Below are 14,305 nucleotides of genomic sequence, written 5' to 3' on the forward strand. Positions count from 1 at the left end.
CTTATCTCTCATCCCTCATAGACTCATGGTAAATCAGTAACCCCAGATGAAGCCATTTATTCATCCCAAACATTCACTGAGCATCTGCCAGGTGTAGGGGGCACCAGGGATCAGATACAGTCCCTGCCTTCAGGGAGCAGGGGGCAGGACATGGCAGTGTTGTGTGGATAGAGCCGTGCTGGAGGAAGGGAGAGGCCCTGGGGGCAGCTCTCCCAGGCTGAGGGTGTGGGGTGGGCTGCCCAAGGGTCCAGACTGGGGAGGGGTGAGGAAGAAGCACTCGGGCAAGGAAGGTAGCCCTTGCAGACGGAAAAATGGGTGCAGGTGTTGTAACCCTTGGGTTCACAGTGATCAGGGAGTGTCACTGGGTAGCTTCTTGAAGTCCTGGGCATGAAGGGAACGGGAGGACAGATAGGAGAGGTGAGCAGGGCTGGGTCAAGGGCCTGTGGATACTACACTGAGGAGTTTGCATCCCATACCAGCAGCTACTCAAGCAGTAATCCCCAACCTTGCTGCACAGAAGACTGTGCTGGGGAGCTTGAATAATCCTGATACCCAGGTTGATACCATACACATTAAGTCACAATATCTGGGGCCGGGAGCCAGGCAGCCGTCCTTTTTGAAGACCCGTGGGTGACTCCAGCGTGCAGAAAAGTATGGGAACCACTCGGTGCTGTGCTGGCAAGCCAGTTTTATTGGGGTCAGACTGGGTGCAGGGAGCTTTGGTTTGTAGCATTTGTCCATTGCTGTGGTGTAAATTCTCCCATCGTGGTCACTTTCAACCTACGGCTCCACATCACTGAGCTCAGAGTTGGGACCAGCTGGGTGCACCATCGGCTTGCAAGCCTGCAGGAGCTGGCTCCAGCACATGCTGGGCACTGCTAAAGGGCTGCAAGAGGTAGAGACACAATTAGACAGAAGTCTAGGAAGTGTTAGTTTGGAGGGGAAAGACACCAGATGGGAAGCCGTTGAGCTGAGATTTTCGGGTAGCCTTAAGTCTGGTAGGAGTGGTGGGGTACAGGGGAGAGGTGTGGAGGTGCTGTCTGCGATCCTTGGGCCTCTTGAGTGCTGATCGAGACTCTGCTGTGACTTCCACAGCCAGGAGTTCTCCAGACCCTGTCTGTCCTCATGGCTGTGTACCTAACCTCAGTCTCTGGTCTATAGGATTGAACTAATGACTTTAGGGGCCAGATAAGAGTAGCTGGCCCTTCGTCCACGGGGTGGAGGAGAAGGGAAGCTACAAAATGCAGTGACAGTGGTGGACCCTGCCCCCAGCTGCAGCTCATGCCTTTGGCTTCTGAAGCTCAGTGACCTCAGGACTAGGTGACACCAGAGAAGGTGGATGCTGGTCAGTGTTGGAGCAGGACAGAGGGGAGGAAGGATATGAGGCCCAAGGAACCCAGACAAAAGGGATGCATGGGGTGATGGAGGAAGAGCAAGCTCCCCTCCACTTTTGCCCAAGGCCTCACTGTGTTGCCTTTCCACCTGCTTAAAAGAAGCAGCTTAGGGTCATGACTCAGGGAGAAGCAGTTAGACAAGTCCAGTAATACAACTTGTTTAAGGGATAGAGGGACCCAGCCTGAGGCCCTGAGCCCAAGGAAGCAGCTGTGGCAAGCTGAGCCTGGTCATGGTGTCCCTGAGGCTCTGCAGGTATGGACATGCCGCTGCTGGTATGCACGCAGCTCTGCAGGTGGGAACACGGCTCTGCAGGTGTGGACATGGCTCTGCAGGTGTGCACGCGGCTCTGCAGGTATGCATGCAGCTCTGCAGGTGGGGACATGCCTCTGCCAGTATGCACGTGGCTCTGCAGGTGTGCACCTGGCTCTGCAGGTATGGACACAGCTCTGCAGGTGTGGACAGGGCTCTGCAATTGCGCATGCAGCTCTACAGGTGTGGATGCACCTCTGCAGGTGTGCACATGGCCCCTGGAGCTGTCTTCTCTGCTGTACCTTCTACCCCTTCATGGGCATTTGCAACCTGAGCCGAAAGGGAACATAACAAGTCCAGAAATAAGTCAAAACCAGAGCCACTCAAACTTCAGCATGTGTGCATAGGAATCTCCTGGAGGGCTTGTTAAAACACAGATCCCTGGTCCCACCCCTGGAGAGTCTGGCTCAGCAGATCTGGAGTGGGCCCAGGATTTTGCATTTCTAACAAGCACCCAGAGGAGGTCCAACGACTACACTTTGAGTACCACTGGTCTAGACTTACAGATCCTTTCTGCCCATTCCCTGCTCTGGTCATTCACCCAGGGGTGGTGCTCCTGACTTCTTAGTGCTCTGAGGTAGAAAGGTTTGTTGTCAGCAGTGATATTGGACTAGCCACTGCAGGGGATATTGACCATACCTGTGACAGTTGGGCCCAGCCCTGTCCACACGGAATGGTTGTCTAAGTCCAGGATGAAAGACAAGCCTGAGGCCTCAGAAAAGATATGCTGCAGCCTTTGTGCAGGCTGTGCCTTCTGCTGTGGGCAGCTGATTCCAGGGCATGCCATCTGCTTGCCACATTCCCTGAGTCCTCACTGATGTGGTTAAGGGGACCCCATCAAAGGCAGGTGCCTCATTTCACCCTGCTTTGCTGCCTGCTCCCTGGACTCAAGGGCATAGTTTCTGTCAAATTAATTTGCACTTGTGCAGACTTGTTAGAAACTTTGAAGTGCTTCTGGGTCTTTCCATGGGGGTCCTGGTTAGGTGTCATCACCCAGGGCAGGGGATTCAGCATCTCCCATCCCTTTCCTGCCTTTCCACGATACCCAATGGCATGTTGACTCGGAGGGCACTCAGTAACTGAGGAACAGACTACTGACTGATAATGCAGTTTATATGTTGACAGGGGAGCTATAGAGCCTGGGGATTGGACCCTGCTAGGTCCAGTCATCTGTGCGACAGTTTTTACCTAATTAAAAGAAGAGGCTTTGGGTTATGACTCAGGGAGAGACAGTTAGACATGTCCAGTAATAGAACTTGTCACGACGGAGAGCCAGGCTCCTTAGCCCTGGCCTGCCGAGCTTGTAGTCTCTTCTTACTGTGCTCCCATGGGAATGATCCTATAAACAGCTGCCGCTCATCCCTGAAGCCAGGGGAGATTTCTTGTGATGACTGACAGGCGACACAGAGCAGGTAGCCCCTCTCTTGGGTTTTAGCCCTTGGTGACCTCTCAGAGGATGGCTGAGGGGTACACCGAATCGCCGACTTCCCTTGGTGCAGGATGGAGCAGGCCTCTCGGTAGTGCAGCCATGAAAGTTTTCAAATTCTCTGAGATTTCCTCAGCCAGGTGTTGATGGCCATAGGGATAAAGGACAGAGGCAACACAGGCAGCAAAAAAAAAAAAAAAAAAAAAACCCACAGGTTTGGGATGAGCCTTTCTTAGGAGCTCCATTAGCCAACAGCCAAGATGCCTCATTTTGCACTCACTTCACTTGTGACCAAAGTGTCTTAGGACCAAAAGGGATTTGGGACTTTGTTGAATTGTTTATATAAAAAAACCTGGCCGGGCACAATGGCTCAAGCCTGTAATCTCAGTACATTGAGAGGCCGAGGTGGGTGGATCACTTGAGCCCGGGAGTTTAAGACCAACCTGGGCAATATGGCGAAACCCCATCTCTACAAAAAAAAAAAAAAAAAAAGTAGCCAAGTGTTGTGGTGTGCACTTGTAGTCCCAGTTACTTGGGAGGCTGAGGTGGGAGGATCATTTGAACCTGGGAGGTTGAGGCTGCAGTGAGCCGTGATTGCACCACTGCATTCCAGCCTGGGCAACAGAGTAAGACCCTGTCTCAAAAAAAAAAAAAAAAAAAAAAAAAGAGAAGAAGAAGAAAAGAAAAGGAAACCTTCTCCGAGGAATCTCTAAATCTATTGCTGAGAAACCAGTTCTCTAGATGGGTGCTTTTCTTGAGTCTGAGATGGGGCAGTTGTATCACCTGTAGTGTTGAGTTATACAATGATACATGAAGCACGATAATAGCTGCATCTCATAACATAGATAAATCTGATGGCACTACTTTTACAACACTCAAACAGAAGCAAAACTAAAGAGTGCATTTTTAACAACTTATTCTTGAAATAATTTCAGACCTACAGAAAAAGTTTAAGAACAAGAGGGAATTCCCATATGTCCTTCACCCAGATTCACTAAATTTTAACCTTTTGCCACACACGTTATTATTTTTTGAACCGTTTGAGAGTAGGTTGCATATATCACGTCGGTGTTAGTCCATTTGCCTTGCTGTAAAGGAGTACCTGAGGCTGGGTAATTTATAAAGGAAAGAGGTTTATTTGGCTCGTGGTTCCGCAGGCTATACAGGAAGCATGGTGCCAGCATCTGCTTCTGGGGAGGGCCTCAGGAAGCTTACAGTCATCGTGGAAGAGGAAGGGGAGCCAGTGTGTCATATGATGAGGGAGGGAGCAAGGAGAGGGAGGTTGCAGGTTCCTTTAAACAACCAGCTCTCCTGTGAACCAGCAAGAACTCATTCATTACCATGGGGTTGTCACCAAGCTATTCATGAGGGATCTGCCCATATGATCCAAACACCTCCCCCCAGGCCCCACCTCCAACACTGGAGGTCACGTTTTAACGTGAGATTTGGAAGGGACACACATCCAAACCACGTCAGTGTCTCTTTACTTAAGTGCAAAATATACTCTCCTACATCACCATAGTATAGGTACACATTTGGGAAATTTAACATTGACAAAGTACTTCAATCTCATCTGCAGGCAATATTCCAAATTGATCACTTGTCTCAATGATGTCCTTTGAAGCACCTTCTCCCGCCTTGAGTCCAGCATCACATACTGCATTTTGTGGTCATGTCTCTAGTCTTTAATCTGCATCTGTTCCTCGGCTTTCCGTCTTTCAAAACATTGATGTTTTTGGAGAATGCAAGCCTTCTTTTCCATTAAGTTGAGGGTCCCTACCTTTACGTTTCCTAGTGTTTCATTATAATCACATTCAGTGTATGGATCCCTGACCAGAATGCTACCTACATGATGCTGTATCCTTCTCACGGTACCAGAACTGGAGGCACACGGTGTCCATCTGCCCCTCATTAGTGATGTTAATTTTGGTCACCCAGTCAAGGTGCTATTCAGTTTCTCCACTTACGGTTAATATGTTTTCCCTTTAACTAATCAGCAATCTATGGGAGACACTTTGAGACCATGCTGGTATCCTGCCTCTTACTAAACTTTCCCTTAAGATTTATCATCAACAGATAACTTTTGCTGAACAATTCTTTACTATGACAGTTGTAAAATGATGATTTTTAAATGATTTCCTCCAAATTTATCACTTGGTATTCTACTATAGAGCCCTCTCTTGTTCCCCATTCACCCACCTACACACCCACCCACCTGCACACTGATTCACCCATCTGTCACCCATTAACCCATCCATTCATCCACCCATCCACCCACCCATCCATCTACTTATCCACTCATCATCCACCTATCTATCCACCCATCCACCTATCTACCTACTTGTCTACCCACCATCCACCCATCCCTCTATCCAGCCAGTCATCCATCCATCCATCCAGTCATCCACCCATCCAGCCATCCAGCGATCCAGCCATCAATCCACCCAGCCATCCACCCATCCATGCACCCACCCATCCACCCACCCACTCACCCACTTACCTATCCATCCATCTTTCATCTACCCATTCACCCACCCATCCATCCATCCTCACATTCACCTGTGCATCCATCCACCCACCTATCCATCTACTGATGCATCCACTCATCCATCCATCCACCCACCCATCCCCATTCACCCATCCATCTATCCATTCAGTCACCCATCTATTCACCCATCCATCCATCCATCTCCCCATTCATCCATCCACCCATTATCCATCCATTCAGCCATCCACCCATTCATTCACCCATTCATCTATCCATCCATCTATCCATCCACTCACCCACCCACCTACCCATCCACCCATCTATCCATCCACTCAGCTATCCACCCATCCATCCATCCACCCACCCACCCACCCATCCATCCATCCACCCACCCACCCATCCATCCATCCACCCACACACCCATCCATCCATCCACCCACACACCCACCCACCCACCCATCCATCCACCCACCCACCCACCCACCCATCCATCCGTCCATCCACCCACCCATCCATCCATCCGTCCGTCCATCCATCCATCCATCCATCCACTCAGCTATTCATCCATCCACCCACCCAGCTATTCATCCACCCACCCATCCATCCATCCACTCAGCTATTCATCCATCCATCCACCCACCCATCCATCCACTCAGCTATTCATTCATCCATCCATCCACCCACCCACCCATCCACCCAGCTATTCATCCATCCATCCATCCATCCATCTATTCACCCATCTAGTTATCATCAGTATAGATTCATGAATTTCTACTTTATTCATCAGGTTAAAATCCATTACTGTCCTCATATAGTTTGATGTTCAAATTTTCCCAGATTTGGCCAGTGAAAGCCCCTTTAAGCTGTCTCCAGCAACAATATGTATTTTAAATGTATTTTTTAAACTAAGTTGAGTATTAAATAAATAGTTCTATTAATAATAAGGCAAATTTGATCATTAGTATGACTCAGATTTTAGGGGGAAATTGGTGTCCCTGAAGGCATAAAGGAGGCTGAGAAGCAGGTTCTGTCTCCACAGTTGGCTTCACTGACCTCTGTGCTATCAGAGAGCTTAGGAGCTGACATCTGCCTCATCATCTTACCCTGGATCTGCTTCCTGTGGAAGAATTGCAGCAGACACGGTCATGTTGCAGTTAGGACTGGGCAGCAGCAAAGCCAGACTCGAGGCACCTAGACCTTAGTTTGGAGCACTGTTAGCTGAATCCAGAGAGCTCAGCCTTCCTGAGCCCTGAAGAGGCCACAGAGGTGGCCTAGTGGGTGCCACATGCAGCCTGGCTGGCAGTAAGAAGGAGAATGGGAAAAACCACGGCCTCCTTGGTTTGCAGAGCAGGAAGAATCACTATTGTTACTTCTCTTTGCTTTAGGTTGGCTCCCATCATCTGAGACTCCACAGAGGCCTGGAAGCCAATGCCCCTGCTTTCGACAGGTAGGGATTGTCTGACACCATCCAAGCCTGTCATTGTCATCCTTAGACGTCGTCCTCCCATCAGACACAAGGAAGAGGGTGCGACGGGAAAGGAAGGACCCTGAACCCTGAATCTAAAGCTGGTTTCCCTTTGGTCCTTTATACAAGAAGGGAGATGACAAAATGGGATTTTTACTTGTTCTCAGGTTTCCTGAAGGGAAATTAATTGAATGTTCAGGTAGCACTTTGTAATTATTTTATCTTATCAGTTTCTTGCAATGAGGCTTCATCTCTATGCCCTGGTTAATAAGGGATAATCTAAATTATAGGATATTTGAAGCTGTTTGTTTTTTGTTTTAAAATAATATAGAATAAATAAGTATAGAAAAGTATAAAGTGAAATATAAAAGTACCCTAACTCCCAGTTACCACTCTCAGAGATTTTACTATTAGTAGTTTTTTACATGTCACTCTAGAAAACAATTTTGGCATTTTTTATATATATATATATATTTTTTTTTAATACACAAATTGGATCTTAACACATTTACTGTTTTGCAGCTTGCTTAAGAAAAGCTGAGCTATCTGTAATATGTGTTTGAAATAATATCTTCTTAAAAGATTTGTTTATTTAATCTAAGTACTCAATATTTTAAAATTGTCTTAGTGAATATAGTAAAATTCTCGAAAGTAATGTTTTAAGTGTTTGAGTCATTCTACCTGAAGCTTTATTGAGACTTTAAGTTTGCTTTCATACTCTTGTTAAACATAACACTGGTCATATGATCCCAGATGTGACCCCCTGATTAGCGTATGACATGTAATGGGCTTTTTCTGTAACGAGATATTTAATCAAGTGTAGACAAGACCATTGCCTTTTCCAGAACGTTATTAGTATGTCCTAAGCATTCTACATGCGGAGTTCTTTCAGTTGACATTCATCTATACTAAATTGTCTTAGGAAATAGTGAACATGAAACTGAAAATGAAATTCTACCTGGCTAAGCTCGGTGGCTCAGATTTTAGGGGGTCGCCTGGGTGACAGAGCGAGACTCCATCTCAAAACAAAACAAACAAAAAACAAAAATATTCTACCCGAAGCTGACCCAAAACAAGAGGGAAGGGTCATGCTGGGTTCGCTTCAAAAACCCTCCTATGTTTAGGAGCTTTCTTAAAAAATACATACATCTAGTTGAAGCACGTTTGCATAGACTGCAGATTTTTCAGAATCCTGGTAATGCGTGGTGTGTGAGATGCACGTACCACAGAGAATGAGACCTCTCTCTTCTCACAAGCACCCCAGAAGCTGCCTTGCCCCTTGGAAAGCATTCCTAAATCTAGGGGTACACTTAGATCTCTTCTGCAAATCACAGGACAAGCTGCTGAAAGGGTGAGTCTTTCTACAGGCAGCTACTGTATTCAGGAAGTCTCCTCTGTAATGCTTCTTACCCACGACACTGGGCTGGAGGCAGGAGCCCTCCCGTTCCCTTGCAGGAGCTGCTGCTTTCATGTTCATTGCTGACTATGTTCCCCTCAATCGAGATAACATTTGGAAATAAGGTGACATGTCTGCCTAGTGGCCTCAGTGGGGCACCGTGCGGGTCCCCCTGAGAGCAGGCTGCCCAGGTCTTCGATGATGTCCCTGGACTGGCATGTGCATTGTCCTGGGTGCTTCCCAGTTCTCTTCTCTGGGACATCACTGTGCTCTCAAGAGTCGTGCAGTTCTCTGATGGATTTGGTTGAGAGTAAATCCTTTCTTTCCCCTGCAAAACCTTCACACAGATAGTTTTTCTCCCCAGAGGATGCTTGTTTTCCTTTGCCTGAGCTGCATGGGTGCCCCTGTTAGCCGAGGCGGTCTCTTGTCACTTTGCTCTGTGTGCTCTATATCTGAGGAGGGCTGTTTGTAGCAGGTCTTTGGCTGCAGCTGCTTGAGCGGGGTCTTGTCATCTCTGTGTGGTGATGAGTCTCAGTGGAAGGGCTAACCTTTCACGGGGCGGTGCCTCAGTCTCCCCTCACAGGACAGTGAACCCCCTCTCCTTCCCCGCCCCGCTCTGCGGGCGGCTGCTGTGCACATCAGGGTGTGCCGAACTCTTGGTCCCTCCCTGAAGATGAGAAGGATGCTTCCAAATAGAAATCTGATTCCTCAGTGTCCTGAAAAACTCCTGTTTTCCAAGAAGCTTCGTATGACAGTAACCCGTAGGCAGGGGAAGTGAAAAAAAGGCCTCAATGCTCAGGGTGACCAAGGAAGAAGCCTGTACGCCGCCGACCTTGCTGCTGGTGCCAGCGCCCCCTTACGCCCTGGGTGCCAGCGCCCCCTTACCTGGGTCAGCAGGGCCTCTCAGCTCACCAATAACGAGCATTTTACAATAAAGGGAAGGAAAGAGGAACCACCTCCCACACACCTAGCACTGTCCTTGTCACTTTCACTTGTCTTCTTAGTCCTCCTCGCCATTCTCCGCAGGAGGGGAAGTAGCCCTGCTTTATAGATGAAGGAGCCAGCTCAGAGGGGATGAATCATTTGATCAGGGGAGTTTGGGGTTGGGACAGCACAGAGTAATGATGAGGAATAGTGAGTAATAATGAGTAATAACAGTTTCCTTCTGGCCCTGGGCTTTGGAACCAGTTGAGAAGAAGGGGCAGGAATGAGAAAGGCAGAGATCAGAAATGGGCCTTGTTTCTGATGAGCCACATTGTGGGATGTGGCTTGGATGTGTGGCCACGGTGGGCTCCCTCACCAGGGGCAGAGCCTGCACGTGTCAGAGCCAGGCCTGGGATGCACCTTCTCTGGGCAGACCGACCCAAAAGAAAGCCCACAAGGGCTGAGCCACACACAGCCCGCCCCAGGGCTGCCTGGAGTTGCACGTGGAGATGGGAGCCCCGGAGGGTGCTCGCCCTTAACTTAGGCCAGGGAGTCCGCAGGCGAGCCTAACTTCAAACTACCCGCTTCAAAATCCATATTCTTTCTACTACTGTCCCTTAAAGTTAGTAAGAGAATGTTTTCTCTTATTGCATAAGAAAAAAAAATGATTTTTTTCATGATCATTATTAGCTCTTTAAAAAATTCCGCTCATAAACGTGTCATCACAGAAATTTGGAAAAGAGAAAGATGTTTAAAGAAGAAAAGAACTTAAATCATATAAAATTCTACCACTTTTGACATCATGTGTTTTTTTTTCCAGTGTTTTTTTATATTTAGGCATAAAGATTGCACCATTAAATGATGATTTGACATCTGCTTTTTGCATTGTATCATTTCCCTATGTTTTGTTTAAGGCACTACATTTCAACATGTTTAAATTTGAAATGTAAGGTTACTTTAAAAAGCTGGTGATCAAGGATAAATATTGGAATCTCTCACTAATATTTCAACATACATATTTAGAAAGTAGCTTCCAATATAAGGAGTGTTTTCCAAAGCCTGCAAGTTTTGTTGTATCTCCTTGTTGTGGTTTAGCATAATGAAATACAGCACTTAGATTGAAAACAGGATGCTGAGTTGAGAGCTTTCCTGCCAGTTGTTCTAGTTTTGAGAAGGATGGGTACCAAGCAAAATAAGAGATTCATTTCACATATGTGCACATTGCATGTGTAAGACTCTAGGCCAGGCGCGGTGGCTTATGCCTGTAATCCCAACACTTTGGGAGGCTGAGGTGGGAAGATAGCTTGAAGCCAGGAGTTCAAGACCAGCCTGGGCAACATAGCAAGACCCTGTCTCTCTGAAAAATAAATAAGTAAAAATTAACCAGATGTGGTGGCATGCACCTGTAGTCCCTACTCCTTGAGAGGCTGAGGTGGGAGAACTGCTTGAGCCCAGGAGTTTGAGGCAGCAGTGAGCTATGATCGTGCCACTGCACTCTAGCCTGGACAACAGACTGAGATCCTGTCTCAAACACAAAATTCTGTTGATGAAAGGTCAGGTTAGGGTCCTAGATTTAATGGGAGGTGCTTTATAGAAAGTGCAGCGTATCCTTTGTCTGATTCCAAACTCATGTAGAAGTCTATGCTAGCTAGTAGTAATGGCAGCTGGGAGGCACAGGTTCTCTCCACCCAGGCTCATTTTCCACGCTTTGGGTCATGGGGGACAGCTGGTCCTGGACTCTGGCACTAAGAAAGCATGACTACTTCTGCCCTGTCTTCCCTTGAGGGGCAGAACAGGGCAGAGTCTGCGCCTGTGCCTGTGCCCAGCATCACGCCCACCCCACTGCCTTTGCAGGCACATGGTGCTTCTGAAGGAGCAGTACGGGCAGCAGGTGGTCGTGAACCTTCTGGGAAGCAGAGGCGGAGAGGAGGTGCTCAACAGAGCCTTCAAGGTAAGGCCAGGCTGCCCTCTCCACGGCTGGGCTGGGCGGCGGGTGGCCATGGTGGAGCCTTGAGCCTGGAGGTGGCTCCTGCAGGGACTGAAGCTGACAGCCCAGCCCTCCTTCGTTTCCTGAGGCTTCCCCTGCATTCCGACCAGTGAACACGGCAGTGCTTGGTGACTCGGGCCCTCATACAGTGAGTGTAATTTCTTTTTTTTTTTTTTTTTAAGACAGAGTTTGGCTCTTGTTGCCCAGGCTGGAGTGCAGTAGTGCAATCTCAGCTCACTGCAACCTCTGCCTCCCAGGTACAAGCGATTCTTCTCCCTCAGCCTCCCAAGTAGCTGGGATTACCGGCGCCCACCACCATGCCTGGCTCATGTTTGTATTTTTAGTAGAGACGGGGCTTCGCCATGTTGGTGAGGCTGGTCAAGAACTCCTGACCTCAACTGATCCACCCGCCTCGGCCTCCCAATGTGCTGGGATTACAGGCGTGAGCCACCACGCCCGGCCTAGTGAGTGTAATTTCTGTGAGCTGATGGTTGGGAGAATTTGCTCAAAGTCAAAACAGAGCATCTCCTGTCCCCAGCCATGTGTCCCTTACCCTCCCCATGGAGCTTCGAGGGCTTCTGACCTCTCAAGGTGTCCCTCTCAGTCCAGCCCAGGAGCAGGCGGGCCTCCCCTTCTGCCCTGGCTGGTCCTGGGTGAGTTCCCCCAGCCCCACAGGGCACCCGGCCTCAGAGCTCAGGAGCAGGAGCTTCGGTGGCTTTCCCCTGCTTGCCGGCTGGCCTTCAAATTTCCCCCTCTTCCTCGGGCTCCCATGGCAGCTCCCGGACCTGCTGCTGCTGGGCTCCTGTGGGCTCCTTCAGGCTTCCCTGGGGGCTTTTCCTGGCGATCCTGGACAGAGATCCTGGGCAGGGTCTATCCCTGTGCATAGATCCCAGGCCTCCAGCCCCCGCCCCCTGCTCCCCAGGCGCAAGACGTTCCAGAATGAGCCATGGGGGCTCCTGGTTCCTTTACCAGCCTCCATGTCCCCTGCCTAATAGAGGAAAACTCTCTCGTTGTTTAAAGCTCAAAGATATCCGTTACGGAGAGAGCTCAAAGTCGCCTCACTGGGGGTGAGGGCGATCTCTGAGCCTTTCCCTCTGCTTAGAAACGCCACATGCTCGTGCTCAGAGCAGGCACTTCCTGGTTGCCAGTTTTATTTGGCCAGACCTGCTTTTCCTGTTTGGTTTGTTGCTATTAGCAACAAGCTCCAGAAGTGTCTCCCTTCCCACCCATCTTGGCAGTGATGCTGGCTGCTAATTTGAAGGAAGAAGGAAAAAAAAAAGCTAAAAAATAAGAATAATAATAAGAACCCTAAGTCTTTTTCCCCTATGCCTTGAGTTGTGGCCCCTCCCATCAGTGGGTGAAGTGCCCGGCACTGCTGAGGGCAGGAGATGGCAGCCACCTCATGCGGGGAAGGGTGGGCTCCTGGCCAGGTAGGGAGGGGCACTCTAGCTGGAGACCTGGGTCATGGCCCTGCCTGGGGTGGCCCTCAGCCACATCAGCTCGGCCCAGACCAAGGTTGGCGGCCTGGCAGCCTGCCCAGGGCCTAGGGGCCATCAGTCCTGCTGGATGAAGCACTGGCTGTGGAATGCATGGCACTGAGCCACCAGGCACTGTTGGGCTCCTCCAGCTTCTTGCTCACAGCAAGACTTGCTTGATGATGGCAGCATTGCATTGATTTACACTCACGCCTATCACAGGCAGTCACATTGAGTCAGATCAGATGACCCCCAAGTCCTTCTAGTCCTTCCAAGTCACTAGGACCTCTGGCTGGGCAGAGGCTGGACTGGCCTGACCTGAAGCCGCAAGGGCATGGGTGCAGGTTGTGAGAGGCCTGGAAGCCGGGTGGCCTGGGTAGGCGGACAGTTTGTCCTTCATCACGGGGCTCTCTGGGGAGAAAGCCAGGGAGCTGCCAGGCCAGAGAAGCCTCATATGGAAGGGAGGGCTCTTAAGGGCATCCTGGTGCCATCAGCAGTCCCTTGCCCTGCTTCCCATCTCTCCCCACCTTCACTCTGGCTCCCTGACCATCCTGAAGTAGCATCAGGATGTGGGACCCAACTGGGCCACTTCAGCTGGAGACTTGGTCTCTTCAGAGCACAGCCACCAGAGGCTGGTGCGCCGCAGGATGCGGCTGGTTACAGGGCAACGGGGAGCTGGATTATGAGCTCTGCAGCCTGCCGCAGCACTGCTGTCTCCGAGGGCCTGGGGCACCTGGGCCATCTGAAGAACAGAGCAGTCCTTCCTCACCTGTGACCTCCGGAGAGCCCTGCAGGAGTATGATCTCTCCAGGGAGCCACACCTGCTCTGGCTTCTTTTGCCCAAGGGGGACCTTCTGCCCTTTCGCAGGCAAGATGCTCTTTGTGGGTTTTGTCCCCCCAGGGCCTTTGTCCTGTGATTCCCTTTCGGGGTCAACTGCCTGGTCCACTGTGAGCTTCCAGCTAAAGCACATCCTGCGGCGAGTCACCTTGGTTAGCCGCACATGTCAAGCTATGCAAGGAGCTTGCCCTCCTCGTCCTCCCTTCCATCTGCTCCCCTCACCGCCCTCCCCTCCTCTTTTCAGAAGCTGCTCTGGGCTTCTTGCCACGCGGGCGACACGCCTATGATCAATTTTGACTTCCATCAGTTTGCCAAAGGCGGGAAGCTAGAGAAATTGGAGACCCTCTTGAGGCCACAGTTAAAGCTGCACTGGGAAGACTTCGATGTGTTCACAAAGGGGGAGAACATCAGTCCACGGTGAGGCTCGCTGCACTCTGTGCCACGTCTTCTGCTGGGGGGGACGCGTCAGTCCACGGTGAGGCTCGCTGCACGCTGTGCCACGTCTTCTGCTGGGGGGAAGCGTCAGTCCACGGTGAGGCTCGCTGCACGCCGCGCCTTCTGCTGGGTGAGGCGGCAGAGGGGCCACGCCGTCTAGGACATGC

At 50.1% G+C, this 14,305-nt stretch overlaps 1 protein-coding gene across 7 annotated transcripts in view; it reads left to right on the forward strand.

The window, feature by feature from the left end:
- Positions 1 to 14,305, forward strand: part of SYNJ2 (synaptojanin 2) — a 117,785-nt gene that overhangs the window by 66,267 nt on the left and 37,213 nt on the right. For all 7 annotated transcript variants that reach the window (XM_003776952.5, XM_054558376.2, XM_024248278.3 and 4 more), the window contains 3 exons: positions 7,004 to 7,065; positions 11,258 to 11,354; positions 13,948 to 14,120. In XM_003776952.5, coding sequence (XP_003777000.4) covers positions 7,004 to 7,065; positions 11,258 to 11,354; positions 13,948 to 14,120 — 332 coding nt within the window. The remainder of the gene's footprint in view (positions 1 to 7,003; positions 7,066 to 11,257; positions 11,355 to 13,947; positions 14,121 to 14,305) is intronic.

Source organism: Pongo abelii, chromosome 5 (assembly GCF_028885655.2).
Source record: "Pongo abelii isolate AG06213 chromosome 5, NHGRI_mPonAbe1-v2.0_pri, whole genome shotgun sequence".
NCBI lineage: Eukaryota > Metazoa > Chordata > Mammalia > Primates > Hominidae > Pongo > Pongo abelii.